The sequence below is a fragment of the Leucopleurus acutus genome (genome assembly GCF_964270905.1).
Source record: "Leucopleurus acutus genome assembly, chromosome: 5".
Taxonomy (NCBI): Eukaryota; Metazoa; Chordata; class Mammalia; order Artiodactyla; family Delphinidae; genus Leucopleurus; species Leucopleurus acutus.
The window spans coordinates 47,567,821-47,589,541 of NC_139147.1; the positions used below are offsets into that span (position 1 = coordinate 47,567,821).

General features: G+C 37.3%; 2 protein-coding genes across 2 annotated transcripts in view; one reads left to right on the forward strand and one right to left on the reverse strand.

The window, feature by feature from the left end:
- Window positions 1-21,721, forward strand: part of CMSS1 (cms1 ribosomal small subunit homolog) — a 390,251-nt gene that overhangs the window by 106,133 nt on the left and 262,397 nt on the right. The gene's annotated exons all lie outside the window — the stretch shown is intronic.
- Window positions 1-21,721, reverse strand: part of LOC309962508 (filamin A-interacting protein 1-like) — a gene marked incomplete at both ends in the record, with an annotated part of 129,575 nt that overhangs the window by 105,648 nt on the left and 2,206 nt on the right. The window contains one exon of the mRNA XM_082840388.1: window positions 16,022-16,200. Within this exon, the coding sequence (XP_082696514.1) occupies window positions 16,022-16,200 (179 nt within the window). The remainder of the gene's footprint in view (window positions 1-16,021; window positions 16,201-21,721) is intronic.

Sequence of the window (21,721 nt, forward strand, 5' to 3'; positions counted from 1 at the left end):
GTTTTTCTCCTTCAGTTTGTTAATATGGTGTATCACATTGATTGATTTGTGTATATTGAAGAATCTTTGCATTCCTGGGTTAAACCCCACTTGATCATGGTGTATGATCCTTTTAATGTGCTGTTGGATTCTGTTTGCTAGTATTTTGTTAAGGATATTTGCATCCATGTTCATCAGTGATATCGGCCTGTAGTATTCTTTCTATGTGACATCTTTGTCTGGTTTTGGTATCAGGGTGATGGTGGCCTCGAGAATGAGTTTGGGAGTATTCCTCGCTCTGCTAAATTATGAAAGAGTTTCAGAATGATAAGTGTTAGCTCTTCTCTAAATGTTTGATAGAATTTCCCTGTGAAGTCCTATGGTCCTGGGCTTTTGTTTTTTGGAAGGTATTTAATCACAGTTTCAATTTCAGTGCTTGTGATTGGTCTGCTTATATTTTCTGTTTTTTCCTGGTTCAATCTTGGAGGGCTGTGCTTTTCTAAGAATTTGTCCATTTCTTCCAGGTTGTCCATTTTATTGGCATATAGTTGCTTGTAGTAATCTCTCATGATCCTCTGTATTTCTGCAGTGTCACTTGTTACTTCCCCTTTTTCATTTCTACTTCTGTTGATTTGAGTCTTCTCCCTTTTTTGCTTGATGAGCAATGGTTTGATAATGGTTTATCAATTTTGTTTATCTTCTCAAAGAACCAGCTTTTAGATTTATTGATCTTTGCTACTGTTTCCTTCATTTCTTTTTCATTTATTTCTGATCTGATCTTTATGATTTTGATTTCTTTATGATTTCTCTCCTTCTGCTAACTTTGGGGTTTTTTTTGTTGTTCTTCTTCTTTCTCTAATTGCTTTAGGTGTAAGGTTAGTTTGTTTATTTGAGATATTTCTTGTTTCTTGAGGTAGGATTTTATTGCTATAAACTTCCCTCTTAGAACTGCTTTTGCTGCATCACATAGGCTTTGGATCATCGTGTTTTCATTGTCATTTCCAGATATTTTTTGATTTCCTCTTGATTTCTTCAGTGATCTCTTGGTTATTTAGTAGTGTATTGTTTAGCCTCCATGTGTTTGTATTTTTTACAGATTTTTTTCCTGTAATTGATATCTAGTCTCATAGCATTGTGGTCAGAAAAGATACTTGATACGATTTCAATTTTCTTAAATCTACCAAGGCTTGATTTTTGACCCAAAATATGATCTATCCTGAAGAATGTTACATGAGCACTTGAGAAGAAAATGTATTCTGTTGTTTTTGGATGGAATGTCCTATAAATATCAATTACATCCGTCTTGTTTAATGTATCATTTAAAGCTTGTGTTTCCTTATTTATTTTCTTTTTGGATGATCTGTCCATTGGTGAAAGTGGGGTGTTAAAGTCCCCTACTATGATTGTGTTACTGTCAATTTCCCATTTTATGGCTGTTAGCATTTGCCTTATGTGTTGAGGTGCTCCTATGTTGTGTGCATAAATATTTACAATTGTTATATCTTCTTGGATTGATCCCTTGATCATTATGTAGTGTCCTTCTTTGTCTTTTGTAATGGTCTTTATTTTAAAGTCTATTAAGTCTGATATGAGAATTGCTACTCCAGCTTTCTTCTGATTTCTATTTGCATGGAGTATCTTTTTCCATCCCCTTACTTTCAGTCTGTATGTATCCCTAGGTCTGAAGTGGGTCTCTTTTAGACAGCATATATATGGGTCTTGTTTTTGTATCCATTCAGCAAGTCTGTGTCTTTTTGTTGGACCATTTAATCCATTTACATTTAGCGTAGTTATCGATATGTATGTTCTTATTACCCTTTTCTTAATCGTTTTGGGTTTGTTATTGTAAGTCTTTTCCTTCTCTTGTGTTTCTTGCCTAGAGAAGTTCCTTTAACATTTGTTGTAATGCTGGTTTGGTGGTGCTGAGTTCTCTTAGCTTTTGCTCGTCTGTAAAGGTTTTAATTTCTCCGTTGAATCTGAATGAGATCCTTGCTGGGTAGAGTAATCTTGGTTGTAGGTTTTTCCCTTTCATCACTTTAAATATGTCACTTCCTTCCACTCCCTGCCACTCCCTTGTGGCTTGCAGTGTTGCTGCTGAAAGATCAGCTGTTAACCTTATGGGGATTCCCTTGTATGTTATTTGTTGTTTTTCCCTTGCTGCTTTTAAATGTTTTTCTTTGTGTTTAATTTTTGATAGTTTGATTAATATGTGTCTTGGTGTGTTTCTCCTTGGATTTATCCTGTATGGGGCTCTCTGGGCTTCCTGGACTTGACTATTCCTTACCCATATTAGGGATTTTTTCAACTATAATCTCTTCAAATATTTTTTTAGTCCCTTCTTTTTCTCTTCTTCTTCTGGGACCCCTGTAACTCCAATTTTGGTGTGTTTAATGTTGTCCCAGAGGTCTCTGAGAGTGTCCTCAAGTCTTTTCATTCTTTTTTCTTTATCCTGCTCTGTGGTAGTTATTTCCACTATTTTGTCTTCCAGGTCACTTATCCATTCTTCTGCCTCAGTTTTTCTGCTACTGATTCCTTCTAGAGAATTCTTAATTTCATTTATTGTGTTGTTCATCATTGTTTGTTTGCTCTTTAGTTCTTCTAGGTCCTTGTTAAACGTTTCTTGTATTTTCTCCATTCTCATTCCAATATTTTGGATCATCTTTACTATCATTATTCTGAATTCTTTTTCAGGTAGACTGCCTATTCCCTCTTCATTTGTTTGGTCTGATGGGTTTTTAGCTTGCTCCTTCAACTGCTGTGTGTTTCTCTGTCTTCTCATTTTGCTTAACTTACTGTGTTTGGGGTCTCCTTTTCTCAGGCTGCAGGTTCGTAGTTCCCATTGTTTTTGGTGTCTGCTCCCAGTGGGTAAGATTGGTTCAGTGGGTTGTATAGGCCTCCTGGTGGCAGGGACTGGTGCCGTGTTTTGGTGGATGAGGCTGGATCTTTTCTTTCTGCTGGGCAGCATTGCATCCGGTGCTGTGTTTTGGGGTGTCTGTGACCTTATTATGATTTGAGGCAGCCTCTCTGCTAATGGGTGGGGTTGTGTTCCTGTCTTGCTAGTTTTTTGGCATAGGGTGTCCAGCACTGTAGCTTGCTGGTTGTTGAGTGGAGCTGAGTCATAGCATTAGGATGGAGATCTCTGGCAGGGCTTTCGCCGTTTGATATTACATGGGGCCGGGTGGTCTCTGGTGGAACAATGTCCTGAACTTGGCTCTCCCACCTGACACCCGGCCAGAGCACCACGTCCCTGTCAGCCACACGTCCAGGTATGCAGGGAGTTTCTTGCCTTGGGAAGAAACTCCTTTGGAAGTCTGAGGTCTTCTGCCAGTGTTCAGTAGGTGTTCTGTTGGAGTTGTTCCACATGTAGATGTACTTTTGATGTATTTGTGGGGAGGAAGGTGATCTCCATGTCTTACTCCTCTGCCATCTTGAAGGCGCCTCTAACCTGTCTTTTATTTCAGTGGTCTTAGTGAAGAACTCAAAAGGGTAGAGGGGGAATTACTTTTCCTTCCCTATACTATGCTCCCCAATCTGGATTATTTTGAAGCAAATCCCAAACATCCTATTATTTCATTTTTTAATATTCTCAGAATATATCTCTAAAAGATAAGGTTTTGTTTTAAAATATACATCACAATACGATTAACATACCCAAACATGAGGAATAATTCTTTCATATTGTGAAATATCACAGTTTTCAAATTTCCCTGATTTTCATATTTTCTGTCTATCTCTTTTTTTGTCTCTTACAGTGTCTTCAAATCAAGATTCAAATAAGATCATGCTTTGCACTTTATGGAAATGTTTAAATTCCTTTAGCTTAAAATTTCCCCTCTATATTTCCCCTGTACGTTGTTCGTTAATGAAAGCAAGTTGTTTGTTATACAGAATTCTCACAATGTTGATTTTGCTGGTTGCACCTTTGTTGTCATTTTATTATTTTGTTTTGTTTTCAAATGTGTGAGATATACATATATATATATATATATACACACACAGAACTTGACGAAATTTAATGTTTTTATATTAATTCAGTAGTGTGACATATATATGTCAGTATAAAAACATTTAGAAGCAGTAACAAAGAATAACACATTTTTATTTTTGCCATCAAAAAGCAGGGAACCTTATTTACAAAACAAACAAACTCACAGACAGAGAACAAACTTATAGTTACCAAAGGGGAAGGGGGAGAGGGATAAATTAGGAGTTTAGGATTAGTAGATACATATTACTATATATAAAATGGATAAACAACAAGGTCATACTGTATAGCACAGGGAGCTGTATAGCACAGGGAACTGTCTTCTTTATTATCTTATAATAAACTATAATGGAAAAGAATCTGAAAAAGAATGCATACGTGTTTATACACACACACACACACACACACACACATATAAAATCTGAATCACTTTGTTATATACCAGAAACTAACACAACATTATAAATCAAGTATACTTAAGTTAAAAAAAAAAAAAGCAGGGGACCTTTGGGCAGCCGTCTCCACTAAAACCAACAGCTCCTTTGAAGTCCCCGTAGCTGCTGCTACCAGTTATAGTACTCATGTTAGTGACTATGTTTGGAGAGAGTAATACACTTATGTATTCTATAAATATCCATTGGGCACTCTCTTCAAGGGGCTAGGGATACAGAGATAAACAAAACAACATGTCTCAGCTCTTGAGGAGCTTATACACGAGTGGGAAAGAGAAGGCAGAAAAGAAGCCATGATAAACAGGCTTGTCCACCTCGCCTGTACTTCCTAGTGTGGGTGCCCAGTGCTTATCCTCCTGATTCAGTACACATCTTCTGTTATAAGGTTCCAGAGAACATTGGTTCTCTTTCCTCACCATACATATCTTGTTCTCAGAGCTGGACTCCTAAAGTCTTGCTTCTTCATTTCTGGATCAACTGTGTCATAGGGCCTATTTCTTATTTATTGATAATACTGAAGTAATTATTTAGATAGCTAACCAGATGGGCTTGAGCTTTGCAGGTTTTCGAGGTCTTCACCGTTCCCTATTGTATACAGCCAGCCTGCTCCTGTCATTTACCTTACCCTGCTGGCCCCTGAAGGCATTTGAGGCTGCAGCATCCTCCCCGCCACGTGCCCTTTTATGTTTTGGATATATTTTAAATGAAAATAATTGTTAATAAATACACCATCTACAAGAAAGTATGAATTAGCTATCACCATTTAATAAAAGCAGAACTTGAACATTGTTTCTGAAACATTTTGGAATTTGGGTTCATCTGAATTGCCTGTGATTGTATGTTTGTCCTTTTTTCCCTCTCTCACCCTTGTATGGTATATCTGAAGTCCAAAGAAGCTAACCAACTTTCTTTGGGTTCTTTGCATGCTTTGGTGAGTTCTGAGCGTTCAGTCATGGTACAAGAAAAGTTCGTTCCGAAGCTACAAACCTCTTTGGATTCCTGAGGCTTCTTTCTGGAACTGGAAGTGGAAACTGAGTGACTGCCCCACATGTTCCCTAACAAACAAAATAAAATCAATTTGAAAAATACAGGCTTATTCAGAGGAGACAAGGAGGTATGTTTCAAGATTAAACCCTTCCAGTCTAGAAGAGAATTCATTTCTTGCCATCCAGAGGTTTTTTTCAGGATGAAGTTTTATCTGATTTGCTCTGCTTTGTTATTGAGTCATGCCTCACTTAGATTTCAACACAGGTGAAAATTAAGGAGTGATTTTTTTCCCCCTTCCAACATTTTTGTTATTTTGTGCCTCTTTGTTTATTGATAAAAATCTTATCTTTCAAAGGAATGTTGAGAGTAAGCCACTGAATTCTTCTACATGAAGAAGCCACGGGGGTTCTCCATCTTTGTCTCTGCAAATAAACACATAAAAGACCATTCATTTAATCTAAGTGCTGTCCTAATGGCTTAATGCTATCATGTTTGGAAGTATGTGTATAAAACAGCTGGAGTGTTCTTGAGTAGATTATTAGCTGGAATTTGATTAATCGACAAATCTGTTTAGAGTAAGAAGTAATTTGACATAAAGCAAATGACAGTTGTGCCCCACAGGGAAATGGTCTTTTTAATTGCCACTTATATTTGGTCCTCACTAATGGGCATTACTGATAAATATTGCATTTTGAGATCTCTCTGATATCTTTGAAGGAAATGTTTACTAAACAGTGTTGTGACAGCCACACATGATTCTCTTTTTTCCTAACTTTTTTCTTTACATATATATATATATACACACACATATGTGTGTGTGTGTGAGTGTGTGTGTATATATATATATATATATATTATATATATTCCAGTGTTTGTTATGGCATGAAATGCCTTGAATGTCATATGTACTCAGAACAAAAAAAAAGCATAATGTAAAGTGACAAACTGTGAGGTAGAAATTAATTATTTTGAAGAAAACACGTACTCAGCCTCATAAATCCTGCAAATATGTTTCTTCTGAAACATCTTCTGAAGATATAAATTACCTGTTCACCAGGCATCTCAGATATTTCACGCTGTCATCAGGAAAGTCATAGAAATAAATGGGAAAATACTATGGGCATAATGTATTATGCATGATAAATAGGGAGGATACATGAGGAAGTGAGAATTGGCGAGTAGAAATTGAGTTGAATAGGAGAAATTGTTATGGAATTCTCACGTACTCCTAACCAACCAAATTATTAAAGGGGAATTTGACAAAGTGAACTTTGGATTCCACAGTGTTAAACAAATCAAACTTGTCTTTGTAAGGCCAGTACTATAAGCATTATGAACTATTGCCAAATTCGTCATGTGGTGGGAAAGGTGAGCCAGGATTCTGAATTTGGACTCTTAAGTCTTGTGTGGGATTATACAGAGAGAGGAGGTTTCAAACCTTTCAGAGAAAGAGCAACAGAAGCAGTGTTTTGGAACATCAGTGATGATAAGCCATCTGAATTTGTCGGGGAAGAGGAAATATACTGAAAGAGGAAATATACTGAAATTATATTGACAATGGCAAAATATTCTTTCAAGGAAATGTTATGTTTGAGTATGTTTTTGGTGATATGTTAGAATTTTTTTTGTCAGAAGTAACACATCTCTAAAACCAAAGCTTAAGTCAGTGGGAAAGTCTGATTCATGTTACGAACATTCACTTTACATACTTTTTAACGTCATGTTTTAAATGAGGTCAGATTCAAGTTTAGTCCCAGGCAAAGTTATGAAGTAAGAAATGGGTACTCTCCTTCATTACTAGTGATAGTATAAATAGTCTATTTATAGATGGCAATTTAGCTACAGTTTTCAAAATCCTTAAAAGTTTTATAACTTTTGACCCAGCAATTCCACACCTAAAACTTTATTCTAAGGCAACAATCAGGAGGGTGTAAAAATTAACTGGAGTATGAGTCTATTCATCATAGTGTACTTTATAAAAGTGAAAAAGTAGAAGGAATCTAAATGCCCACAGTAGTGAGCTTGTTAAATAAATTACATCTATATGACACAGTAGCATTCATGTACTTAAAAATTACGGTGTTGAGGAGTAGTTGGTGATTTAGGAAAATGTTCATGATGTTTTTATTAGTGAAAATGTAGGGTACAAAAACTATGCAAAGTATGAATTGAGAGTTATTTTTAGCTTTTTAAATGGTTAATGTTTCTTATGTTTTTTAACTTTAAAATCCATTTTTGGATCATTCTCTCCTCCAGTGCCTTGACCCATCCTGTTTTATATCTACTCTCTCTAGGATAATCCCAAAGCTCTCAAGCTTATTTTGCTTCCCCTATCAAAATTGACTTCTTTTATATACTATTCCCAAAGCTGGGCTAAGTGAAAAGAACTAATCCAGAAGCTAATTTATGAGAAGATATTAATGGAAAATAATAAATTAAAATGTAACAACTTTTTCTACATTTTAGTCATTTATTCAACAAATATTTATTATACTTTTCCATGCTCTTGGCCCTGCAGAGGAACTGTGAACAAAACAAATCAAAAACCCACTTAATCCCTTTAGGCAAGAAGATGTGATTAGTGTGGGGATCTTGTGACACTGGCAGGCCCAAGGAACAGTGGAGTCTTTTGATGCACTTAAAACCCATCATTTTGCGTTGAGTCTTAACTTTGAGTATGTGGTAGGCTGTGCTTTTCATAATATCATTGCATTAACCTTTCTGTTTATGCTTCCCAAGGGGGAAATAGGTCTCCATGGTTTAGGGGGAAAAAAAGTTTTTGAGTACTATAGTGTCCAGCTCAGTGTTACAGTGTTAGATCATTACGACATTCAGCCAATACCCCTACTCTGAAGCAAGTAAGATACAACCAGGCCTAGAGAATGATCCTTCATTTGTGCCTGCTCTGTATTCTCAGTTGTCATTGCATCTGTAACACAACATTGCACTTGTTTTTGTGTCTTTGTTCCCCATACTGAAGGGTATGTCCCTTGAAAGCTTTTATTCATCATCACATCCTTAGCACCCAGCATAGGGTCCAGTTAGGTGCCTTCCTGGCAATCCATAAAATGCCTGGTGGTGTGGCACAGAGTATACAAATGAACTAATTTGAAGAAAGGCAAATTTGAAGAAAGATGCTAATGCTTACTGAGTGTCAGACACCATACTTAGCACTTTTTTAGGCATTATATAATTTAGTAATTGTAAGAACTTGTGAGATCCATATCATTTTTTTTAACAGATAGTGAAACTGAGACTTACAGAAACTAAGTACTTCGTTCAAGGTCAAATAGCTAGTAGGACCAGATGAGAGGATGGGACCATGCTTCAAACTCTTGTTGGTTCTGACTCCAGGGTCTATGCTTTTAGCTCCAATACCCTACACCCTTCCAAGGAAAGGCCTTTCTGTGCAGTGATATTTACTCATCATTTGTGCCAGGCATCTCCCATTGTAATGGCTGGCCAAAGCCATTTGGCTTCATCTTCTCATGAGAAATAATATACATTTGCCAGGAAAGTTTACCTACAAGTTGCAAATTCAGGATACAGCTTAATTCTAATGTTCCACCTTGATTTCCATTTATGAGGCAAAATTTTCTATTTTGATATGGTTTAATGACTCTTCTCCCTCTTTACATTTTATAGTCAGATGGAACAGAAGTTTGAGGTTGCCTTTCCACATTCAGTCTTTGGCTTCCTGTTTTATAGGGCTGTTAAGCTAGTAGCTATGAGCCAGTTAGATATATTTATCCAGGGCTTACTGTATGTCCTGCATTCTCCTAGGGCTATGCGGGCTGTTGGATAATTACAGTCCTTAATATCCTTCTTGACTGACCTTTTATAATGTTGCAACGGCAGTGTCAGTACCACAGAATGAACACCTGAATCATCTATAGATTTCTTTATGAGGGTCTTATCTTTTCAATTGTAATTATGTCTTAAATTTCTTTGGATTTCCCACAATACCAAGCACAAGGCTTGAGCACCTAGTAATGATTCTGGGGAGAACAGTGCCGAATATGTTATCAGGGGAGCTAGCTTCTGGTCTGGCTCTGCTGCTGTTTAGCAGCAAGATTTGGAGGTTTCTAGCTGAGTCTTGATGGGCCTCACTTTTCACAATTCAAAAATTAGAGGGTTGGTCGAGATTGCGAGGTCTTTTCTGATTTAAATTTAGGATTCAGAGATCTCCATAATTCTTTATGATTATCTGATAGATTGATTCACTGTGGTGGAATAAACAGGAACAGAAAAGTTGTAAATTTACCTGCATTTACAAAGATGATAAGTTCAGATTTGAATATGTGACATTCAAGAAACAATAGGATGTACCTAAATCTAGATATCCTTTAAGAATGGAAATACTACAGACTTGGATTTGAAGCTGGTGGTTGAGGTGCTGTCATTCTCACTGACCTCTTTTGATAGTGTGGGTTAGAATCATAGACTTGAAGTAAAAGTTGCTTATTCGTAACAATCACATAATCACAGATTTTTAGATCTGAAAGAGACACACAAATGATGTAAGCCTGTCCTATTTTTTTTTTACATACAAGATTGGAGAAATGGAATTTACCCAGGGTTACACACGAGCTGCAGATCCAATCTGCAGACCAGAGTCCCCTATCTCCAAGTTCCCAGTTCATCCTTCACTGTGCTCGTTATGTTTCCTTTTAGACTGCTTTTTAACATTTGTAGTATTCTTTTGTGAGCAGTAAATTCACTAATCATTGTATATACACATACACACCCAATATTATTTGTAAAGTTTAGTTCAGCTTTCTGGGAAGGAACAGCAATAAAATAGCATCATCGCTCTATCCAAATTTTAACCTCTATAATTAAATGGTTTTGTATAGAAACCACTGAATTGTGCAGTTACAAGGGTATGGTTTTGTGACATCTGTTGAAAGTTAAGTTATGATGTACAGTCCTAAATGGGTTTTTTGGTATCCTTGTGAGGTAATCGCTCTGCATCCCTACCCAGACCCTATTAGGTCTGAGGTATATGAACACTAGGCTGATCACATTGTGATTTTCTGTAAAATTATAATATCAAAATATGTGTTTGTGGTGGTCTCCATTTTGTTCTAACAAAGAACTGGATACCAATGACAAAGGTCAAATGGAGATCTGGCATCCATTTCACAACTTGCAAGACATAGCCTTGAGAGTATGTAATACATATAACTCCTTGCCAGAAAACTGAAAGGAAATGATTGCATTTGAGTACAATGCATTCTACAACAATAGTTTAGTGTGCATGAAATTTAAAACTGCTGGCTTTCCAAATATGATTTTTAAAAAGTAGACGTAGTTTATTTATTTTTAAAAAACCTTATGCCCACTGTGTTATGCTTCATGGGATATTCTTAAAAGCTGAGGTTTAAGACCAAAGAAATAGAAAATCCTAATGGCAATAGTTGCAAGATATTGAATTCTCTAGTAAAGTACTCTAGTTTAATGTGTTTATTGAGTTCTCCTGAATGTTTTATTTTCATAAGTATTTCATGTATTATATTTTTGTACCATACTGGTGCCTTTTTTTCCTACCTATCATGATCTCATAGTGCCCTGGCAGCATTAGTATCAAATCATAAAGTCTACAGTGGTGTCTCTGTTTTACACATGCACAAATGAGTTGGAGTTTTATGTCAGTGATGAACACATCTACCTACTTCACCTAGGATCTCGCACAGGACCTGGCATGTAGCAGGTATTTAGTTAATTGGGGGGTTTTTTGTTTGTTTTTAGTTTGGGGTTTTTTTGTTTTTTGTTTTAGTGAATGAATGAGTGGCAAGCAGCACTAAATAGCTAACTAGTTAGTTAAACTAACTAAAAAATTAGATAGATTAATACACTTATTCATTTATATATTTAAATTTATATATTTATATTTCAGGGGAGTATCCAAAGCCTCTAGAAAGAAGATTTGATGTTTTTTGAGAGAAGCCTTTGATAGTAATCCAATATACTCAGTTAACAGGAGGGTCAAATATAGCTCAGTGTTTCACTCACCTTTCCTGATGCCCATCTAGAAAACAGGCCTGTCATAGTAGAAAAGAGTTGATGATGGAAATCTTTCCTTATAAAGTTGCTTCTGCCAAAGGGACGGGGGAAACACTTTGTTCTTTACTAAGGACTTAGTCCAAGGTATGGTCAAGGCAACAACCCTTGAAGCTGGGTCCCTGCTGACTTTCCTGCAAAGACCCTTCTGCCCCCTGAGCCACTATTCTATCTAGTCACACCTGCTTAGGACAGGAACAAGAAATTAATTCTGCCTGTGATTCCTTCCTTCCTATGTCGCTCTTGAGAAGCTACCATTTGAAGTCCTGCTTTATGAAACCAGAATTAACAGTGCTAACCTACTTGGCCAAGATATTATGAAAAGTAATTTAAAGCTTTAAAAAAATACATAGTTGAAGTCATTTTTAGACAGAGTTGCCATACCAATATTTGTTTCCCACTTCAGTGGTTTTAAGGCCAGAAATGCAGTAATATATATGGTTCATATACATGGTTTGTTTTAGTGTTCTAAAAAAGAAAGCATGGTTTCAAAAAAAGGAAACTCTTTTTTTTTTTTCCTTCACAGCCTTTTCCCCCATTGAAACTGAAAAAGGAAAAAAATTATGCAAGCTTTTTTGAAAGTACAGACAAAATTGGCATTTCACTTATGGGAAAATTTTGCAAAATTGCACTGACTAAAAGTGATTTTTGTTTTGGCTTTCCTGTGAAGCCATCCAGAAAGGCCAAAAATTACTGGCATTGCTTTTGTATAAAACCTTTCACATAGACGCCACTTGTAATTCAGCCAAGTACATAATTCAGGTCATCAGTGACACACACATCCACACATTGGAGCTGGTCAGTGAACAGAAGGTTGTCATGAAATGTCGCTATAATTATTTTATGGACAGACCAAACTGCACAGATTACAGCGAAGGAAACTTTGCATTAACACGCTTGGGAACAGGGTTTCCTGAGCTGTTCCCTGCCCCCACCCTCCTGCAGTGGGAAAGCCAATTGTTTACTGATTACGACAGCGACATCACTTGGCAAACATTTTGGCCTAAACTCAATGTGTGACATCAGTCTCCTTTAGGGTTTTCCACATAAAATGAATTCTCTGAAGAAAACACAGAAATTGAGCCTTAATTTGAAATCCATTATTACACCCTCTAAGGTCTCATTAACTATCTCAATCATGTATTTCTTAATTTTTATTTTCTTTCCAAGTAGATATTATCTAACACTAAAAATACAATCACTAAACTTTCACAGTATTTTTCAGAGTTTCAATCAGATAGTCCTTTAGTTATATTTACTCAAACCACGTTTATGGGGGTTATGATATTCTTTCTTTCTTTCTTTGTACTGAGGGTCACTGATTCGGGAGTGGCTTACATCACTTTGTTTGAGGAAGGAAGTAAACATTATTCTTTGACTCCTTAGAATAAATTAGTGTTGCTTTTGTGAAGGGTGGCTGCATGTTTGAGAGGAAGTACTCTCACTAAAGTTAGGTTTGTGTTCTGTCATTTCTTGTCAGAGAATGAGACACATGAATGGTATTTTACTCTCTTGTGTAAGCACCTCCTCTGTATATATTTATCTGAAATTATTAGTTTCCCCCACCTCTTTGTTAGATGGTGTTCATTTAGTATTTTTATGCACATGGCCTTAAAGCAAGTGGAAGTCAGTTATGCCTCATGAGGCCCACAGTCTCCTTGCTACAAGCAGGGGGGCCAGGAAGGGCCAGTGCACCAGCAGTGCCAAGATATGGGAATTGTGATGTACAGATGGAAACGGAGAATTGTCTGTGTATCATGTGAGTCAAGAAGAGCCTTAGCATTCTCACACCCAAAGAGTTCCATCTGGAAGCTGTTCCTGGGCAAACAGAAATAGCTGAATATTCCCATATCTTCTGGAGTGGCTAAACAGGGATTGAGAATCACTTCAGTCATTTTTTCCTATTTTTTGGTAATGGTTTGTTTACTTTCATTATTCTTCAAGACAAAAAACCTTTGCATCCTATATAGCTAAAAAATGTGATCTTTTAAATTCTCCCTCTTAAACTACTTTGATACATGTAGAAATACCGTTCTTAATATACTGATTCCTTGGTGTACAATTTACATTTGTCCCACTATTTTCCTTTTCCTCTAGCCCGTGGCCTTTGTTCCTAGTGCTCTTTTGTTCTCATTTCTCAGTGTTGTTCCTCTTTGCTCTCTTGATTTAAATAATCTTCACCATCTGCCTACCAGCTTTACAGTGTTACTTCTGGATAGCCCTCCTCAGCCTTCCTCCAGAAGATAGTAGAGAGACAATGGTGAACATTAGAACTATACCACCAACAGCCTTTCACATTTCCACCCTAAATCTGTATCCTCTTGCCTTCTCCATTAACATGGTTAAGCCCCCGGGGCAGGGACCTCCAGTACCTCGTTGTTCTATGGCAGGCAGCACTCTGACGATGGTCAATAAATGTTCATAATAATGAGAGATGAAAGGAAGTGTCCGTGTTCAACAAGTTAGTGCCAAATAAGTTTTGGAGGCCAAATGAGGCCACAGGTGCCAAATCACAAGGGTTCGAAATAATATTTAATATGACATTGTCTCATTGAATAACAAATCCTATAGTGTAAGGTCTGAGCCAAATCTTCCCTTGGTGCCAGACTTCTTTTGCTCCTTTAATCTGCCCTGAAGATATTTCAGGTTCATGAGAGGCAAGGTAACAAGACCCGCTGTCTATGTAATGAGTAGAAAACAAACCCCTGATGAATGTAGAAAAAGAAACTGGATGTGAGGGCCATTGAATCTCTAGTGCTCTGACGACTACCATGAAGTGCACTGAAAAGAAATGAAAGTTTGCCATTAGCGTAGCTATTATGTAACTTTGATTACCTAGTTAAAATATGAATTGTAAGTAGTCAAATAAAACAATTGAGGCTACTAGTATTTTAGAAAAGGGAACTCACAGTAATTTTTTTTTTCTGTATTTTTCTGTGATTGTTAGAATCTAGCATCATTAGCTCTGTAACTCATAAGAGAAGTATACATGGAATAACAAAAGTGACATGAAGGTCCAGTAAAAATTTGACATTACTAAGATTGGTTATTTTCTATCTTTGCAGTATTAATAGAGAGGAGTCATTGTTCTTTCAATTTAATATAGATGTTCATACTTTCTAAGGTAATTCAGAACAGAGGGTCAAAGTTGAGCAAAATAACCTGCTTTCCATACGGTTATAAAATGTTTACCAACCATTTTCTCCCTTTTTGTAGCCAAGCTTCTCTAAATACTAGTTCACATTTTAAGCTTCTATGTTCTCATTTCTTATTTAGTCTTCAAAGTATTGCAATTTGGCTTCTGCCTTCACTGTTTTATTGAAAGGGCTCATTAAGTTCTTCAGTATCTTCCTTGTTGCCATCTTGGGACATTTGGTCATCCTTTTCTGTATTATCTGCTGCTGTTTGCTCACTCTTTCTTGAAAGTCTTCCCTTGCTTGGTTCCTTGCTTTCTCTTCTAGTTGTTCTAATCCTCCACCATTCTTCATTCCTTCTCAGCTTCCTTTCTTGCCCCATTTTTCTGGAGGAAAACCCTAATTTGATGGGTTGTTTTGTTGTTTTCTAGAGTTTCCATCTCAAAATTCTCTCCCCTCACCACACCAACACCCATAACTTCAGCTATCACTGGCTACAAATACACATCACCAGCCCAGCCTTTTCCAGACCTATATTTCTAACGGTGGGTTGTCTGTTTAGACACATCCTTCTCCCCACTGAACATTGGAATACACCAGGTACTTCATGCTCAACTTGTCTAAAACAGGACCCCCTCCATCTTTTGAACTATCTCCCCAACCAGAAATCCTGCAACAACAAAAAGCTGTGCCCCATTCCTGCTTTCTGTACCTTGGTGAAGAACTAGGAGTATAACTTCCTGTTTTCCTTGCTCTGCTCTCTAGTCACATTAGTCACTAATTCATATTGACTATACGTCATAAATAATTCTTATTATGCCGCATCCTCCCTAACCCTATAGCCATTGGAACACATACCTGCCCCTGTCTTTCTTCCGTCTTTCCTTAATGGTTCCTTAAGAAAGCATCCCTGATAACTCATTCTCCTTCTCATAATTTGTCATTTGCTCCTTCTTGCCAACAGTATAAAATCCAGCTGCTCGTGTCTAGCCTTTCCTTTTCTCACACCCTGTGCTGTAGCCATGTGGAAAGCTTTAGTTCCCTCAGTACCCATACTCTTCTCTTACCTCTATGCTGTGGCACTTATTCCTGCCCCTGCCTTGTATGTGGTCTCCATTCTTGTTTGCACAGGGACTAGACCCGTTACCTCCTCTCTGCAGCTTTCACAGGGCACTCCCTTGAAGAATCAGTTGCCCAGCACTTATGTTTCCACAGTCCTGTCACACCCGGTTATTCTTGCATTGTATTGATATTGTTTTTAAACATATCCTTTTCCTCACTCTTGGCCATGAGATTTTTGAGACCAGAGGTTGTCATATTTACCTTGTATCCCTGTATCCCTTGGTATAATGCCCAGCGCATAGTGAGAGGTTAGTAAGAATTTGCAGAATAGGTCACTGTCTTGTCCAAAGTAGCCTTACCTTTCACGTTCCTGTTCTAGCAAGCTTATGAATTCATCACTCTTCTCCATGTATTCTTTATGTTTTCTCTTTTCTTCCTCCAACTCTAATATGGTTTGCCTGTGAGATTTTTCTACCATTAAAAGCTGTTCCAGGATTCGTCTGTGAGATTCTTTATGTTTTTCCACGACTTTGTCCAACTACAAAAGAAAATACATTAATAGTCTAAGTACAAATCATTCATAATACTGCCATCTCTCCCTCTTTTAGAAATATCCAAGTTTTAACAAATTAATTCAACAGTGGGTTTATGATTTCCTTGTTTAGTTTTTTATCATTACTCTTGTTAATTGATACTTTTTGATGTTTCAACACAAATGTAACTTTCTTACTGTCTTTTTTTTTTTGGCCGCACCACGTGGCTTGTGGGATCTTAGTTCCCATGTCATCATTTTTTTTTTTTTAACCAGAAAGAAACATTGGTTCCTCTGTAAATATCTGAACAATTTCTCCATACCCCCTTTTTGCTACTTCCTTTTCTCTCCAGGGAAACCATATCAGAGAAATGATGGAAAGTAAAGGAATCCTTGTACAGTGTTTGATTCTGCCACTTCCCTAGCTGCCCAGCCCTCCCTAAAGTACTCTGCTCACGTACATCTCTTGGATCCATGGTCTGTTTTTCAGTGCATTATTCATAAAGGTGTTTGTGTATTTTTTTCAAATTCTTGTTAATCAATTCTGTGTTGGTATAGACCTGGTGTAAACACCAAGTCCTTTCTGGTTTCTGTGGCCTACTTATATCTCTATTATAAAACAATTACCCCGTGTCTTATTTACTTTTGTCTCCTCTGCTAGACTGTGAACTCCCTGAAAGCAGGGCCTACATTCTATTTTTCTTAAATTCTTAACATCTAATAGAGTGCTTTGCTTGTAGTAGGTGCCCAGTATATGCTTACAGATTGAAAACAAAATAAGCAAGCAAGGAATCAAGAAAGAAAAGAGGGAAGTAGACTGATTAAAACAAAAGTGCTTCAGGATCTGTGACCAGTGATAAATTAAAATCCATTTAAGAACATGGTTTTGAAAGCATGTGACTGTCTAGATTAGTTCAATACTAAACTATAACTGATAATATTGGTTGATTTTGCCCTTTGCCTTTATTGTAAAAGACTGAAAATTTGTGACCCTGAATTTGAAGCCAGTTTAAATCATACATCCTTAAAAAGCACATACTTAACTAGGAATCCAAAGCACAAAAATGGCCAAATGATTTCAGAAAAAGAAGGGAATAAAGGTGTCCCAGCATACAGAACCCAACTGACCTCTAAACGCTTAGGCTGGTTGTCTAGTTTTCTAATATGGGTTTATAATGGTGCCTTAACACACACAAAATACTTCATTATGTCATATAGGTGATGATTTTTAATTAATGTGACCAATCCTTTTGTGGAAGCTGAAATTGCTAAGTTGTATTGCTTGCTGGCAGAGTCACTTTTAACTAATGACCATCCTCTGAGAGGGAGGTTGTAGTGTTAATTGTCCTGGGTCTCAAGCAACAACAGTTCTCTGAAAACTTCCAGTTGCCCAAACACTAGACTGCATTATATGGGAAATTCAAATCAACTGCTTTTAGAATTTGAGAGTGAAATAGTAATAGAATCAGCCTTAATTTAGGGAGCTTGACGTTTGACTTAGAGAAACATTCAATTTATCACAAGATCGGCCCTAGAATTAATAAATGAATAATTATAATAGGTATTTAGTAAAGCATAAATGAATGACTAAGGGAGGCTTCATAAAGGAAACTTCCTCAGATAGCTTCTTGTAGCTGTATGGACATGAATATTAAACTTAGTTTAGCCCAAAAAGAGAAGGTTTAGTTAATCTACTATTGCTTTCCATTGTGTTTTTCCTCCTTATTTTGTTTGTTTGCTTGTTTGTTTGTTTGTAGGGAAAAGGAAGGAAGGTTGGAAAGAATCATTGCCCGTTGTTACATAATCTCCTAAGGGCTCTCCCTTCCTTCAGCCTCACCCCCATCCAGCCTGTCCTGATCAGTGACAGCACAATCTTCCACCAGTGGGATTACTCCACTCTCCTATTCAGAGCTGAAAGGTTTCTCACCATCTGGCCTCCTGACACTTCCACCCCATTCTCATTCCATACCTTCCCATTTTTCTCACCCAGCCTTTAGCCACACCAGACTTCAGGTAGTTCTTAGAACACACCGTGGTGCTTCAAGACTGCTTTTTTCAGTGCCGGGACATAGAAACCTTTTTCCCCTTTCACCCAAAACTTTTCCTGTTCTTCCTTTATGGCTTTCTCTGGTCACTCCTGAGTAGAATTATTTGTTTCTTCATATCAGTGAAATGTCTAATTCTCTGGGTTTTCCTTCTCTCACCTTCCATGACTCTTGAAGAATGGCCTATATTTACTGCATGCTGTTTGGTGCTAAGGACCTCATGTTTGTCAACAGCAGAAATTGGAAAGGTGTCAAATAGGGACCTTGCAGAGGGAAAGTTCCCAAAGAAACTGTAAGTGATTCTAGATATGTTTTAGCTTATGCTTGAAGTTTTATTCTGTGCCTTCGTTTCTCCATACCCAAAATGCCTCTTAGAAAATATGCCAGTTGTTCTTAATTCAGTCTCTTCTTCATTCCTACAGATCAAATGATGGACCTGAGCTTGTCTGAACTCATTTCATTTTCCACCAATTGTGTGTGTGTGCTTGGCCAAGCCACTTAACCGTTGTGTACTTCAGGTTTTTCGATTATAAATGTAGTGGTTGGCCTTGATTTCTAAGATCAATTGTATTGCCACAGTTTTCTCAAGGCCACAACTATTTATTAAGCGTCTATTATGCTATATGCATTTAGTACTATGATAGTTGCCATGGGCGAATTTTAAAGTCTCAATGCTTATACTCTTACTAGGCAGATAAGATATACACACTAAACAATTAGGAGCAGTATAAGGTGGTGTATCATTAAGCACTAAGGGACTATCAAAGAACCACTGCCCCTTTTTGATCTAGCCCCACTTGTGGATTGAATGAAGCCTGGGGAAGAAAACAGGAAGACTCAGTCACTTTAGGGAGTGTCAGAGGAAGAAAGATTAAAAAGATAACCCATTAATGTTTACTGTGCTAACAAGCTTACCATTTTAGCCTCCCTGATGTCATATCCTACCCGCAACCGCTAATACAATCCAACTCCTTACCTAGGATGAAGGAAGTCCAATGTGTTCCAATAGGTTGGATTCTCCCGTGGTCAAAAAGAATGAAGGACAGAGAGATCGTGAGTCTTTTTGCTTTTGGTTGCTTAATATATGTTTAGGAAAGAATAATGACCTTTGTTTTAATAGCTCCTGAGTCACAGACCACCCTAATTTGGGGCTTTGTCTTCTTTCTGAGCTATGGCTTTGGTTCTCTTTGTTCTTTTTTGTTGGCTATTTGAAGATTGTCTTTTTCTTTGATTACCCTGAATATACTAGTAGAGATAAAGCTGGTTCAGACAGTAGAGAAATTATTTGGCTGTTTTAGTAGATCAAAGGTAACCAAATATGCTATTCATAAAATGCTCCATCTTCTTCCCTGTCTTTACTGAAACCTGGTTTTCCTGGATAATGCTAGCATCCTAAAATAGAGACTGCCCATTCTCACACTGCCTCAGTATCTCAGATACTGGAAATGGGGGCATGATTCTTGTCTCAGCATGACCCCTACCGGACTCTTCTGAAAGCCCTTCCTTGTTTTGCTGTCACCCTGAATGGTGATAGTCCTGTGTCATTCTTATTCGGTCATCTACTGAGCTTCAGATCACTCACAATATACCTCTCAACTGTCCATCTTGGTAGCATTCTGGGTGTGCCAGCTCACCCAGCCATGCTCAGAAGTGAAAAACCAGAGGCTATACTGCAAAATGAATATGTCTTTTGGTTCCTAGCACTGGAAGATTGTGGATTACAGAAGAGAAAGATTGAAAATATGTGGAGCCAGAAGCTAGTCTGAGGAAATTTCCCTTTTTAGTTCCTGGCTTCAGGATTTCTCTAGCTCCATGTAAAGCTCATCCATGCACTTAAGAGTATGCTAGATATTTTATCTAATGTTTTTATGTATTTTTTAGTGATATGATTTCATGATATGTCATCCACAATGTTTCTGGAAATGGAATTTCTTTATGTTCTACTTGAGTAACCCCTACTCATTCTCTGGAACTTGGCTTTCCTGATTCTTCTATCTCAATTCGATCCCCCATTATACTCCCTCATAGTGCTTTGTGGTTTTCACCACAAAAATTAACATAGTGTGTATTATATACTTATTGTGTGATCACTTGTTGTCTGTCACTCTTAAAAGAGACATTAAGCACCCTGAAGACAGGAAGCACAACTATTTTTATACAATGAAAATTATGAAATGAAATTTAAAAGCTGAACTATATAGTTGCTTAAAATAAGTATCAATACTTTAAGAATTGCCCTAAGGTAATGCTAATAAGGTATGCAGATTCTTTTATTATAGTACCTTGATAAATCCAAACTGTTGTTATATTTTTCTTGATATCTTTTTTGGAAGAACTAAGAATATGTTAGGCCATTAACTCAAGTATCTTTTTTAAGGTAACTTTTAGTATAGAAGCCTAGGTTGGAAAGGAATAGGAGGTTAAAACTGTTCTGGACTCTGAGTTTTTCCCTCCCTCTCTCCCCATCCACATCCTTTGTTCTAGCTTACAGGCCTCCACCTTAAGTCAGTGTTCCTAACATATGACATAGCTGAGAACAGTTTGTTTTTCTAAGGTATTTTGCCTTATGACTAGATAAATCCCCTTTAGTTTACCCTAGACATGGTTGAGATTTTTCACATTTTTTTAAAAGAACATTATGAGGAAAATAAAAGGAGGAAGATGGAGGAAAACAAAATAATAAATTTTTAGCATGCACATCCTTACCCTGATGTAATTAGGGTACCCCCCGGTATGGTCTTAGTGGGAACACCCCACTTTATTTCTTTTCTTCAGCCCTATCTAGGGACTCCTAGTCAGAATTTCCCTTTATTGTTTATTTTCTGGATATCCCCTCTCACCCATTACTTCTAGATAGAGGAAAAGGGTAGGCAACTGGGTTGTTGGGTAGATAGAATTATAGGGGCTTCAAGGAACTGGGAGAGACTGGTAGCTGAGGAGAGAAATCTATCAGGCGGAAGTAGGCAAGAGAAGAAAACGGACAAATCATGGAGATGGGAATGTAAGAAGTGTGTGTGTGTGTGTGTGTGTGTGTGTGTGTGTGTGTGTGTGTAGGGGTATCTGTTGGTTGAGTAATCAAGGAAGGTTGGATTCATAAAGCAGGGCCAAATTATGGGTAACTTTTAGGGACACTTTGCAGAGTTAGGATTGCAAGCATTTGCAGAGAGGGTGTTTCCAGTTTTGCCTGTGTACAATAGAATTATTTACTTACAAAAGTAGCTAAAACTTTTCCTACTGATTTCAGGATAAGTTTGGAATTATTCTGTTTCATTTTACTCTGAAGTGTTGAGGGGTTGTGCCATTTTTGGAGTTTTGTGAGTATATGTTCAGTGATAATTAACTTGCATTTGCACTTATACTGGTTGGGGAATTTGTGCTTAATGCTGTTTCACAGTCACTGTGTTGGGAGCCAGAATACAGTTTTAACACTATTGACTTGAATGAGGCTTCGGCTCCTCTTGTTTAAAATTTGGATTAAAGCG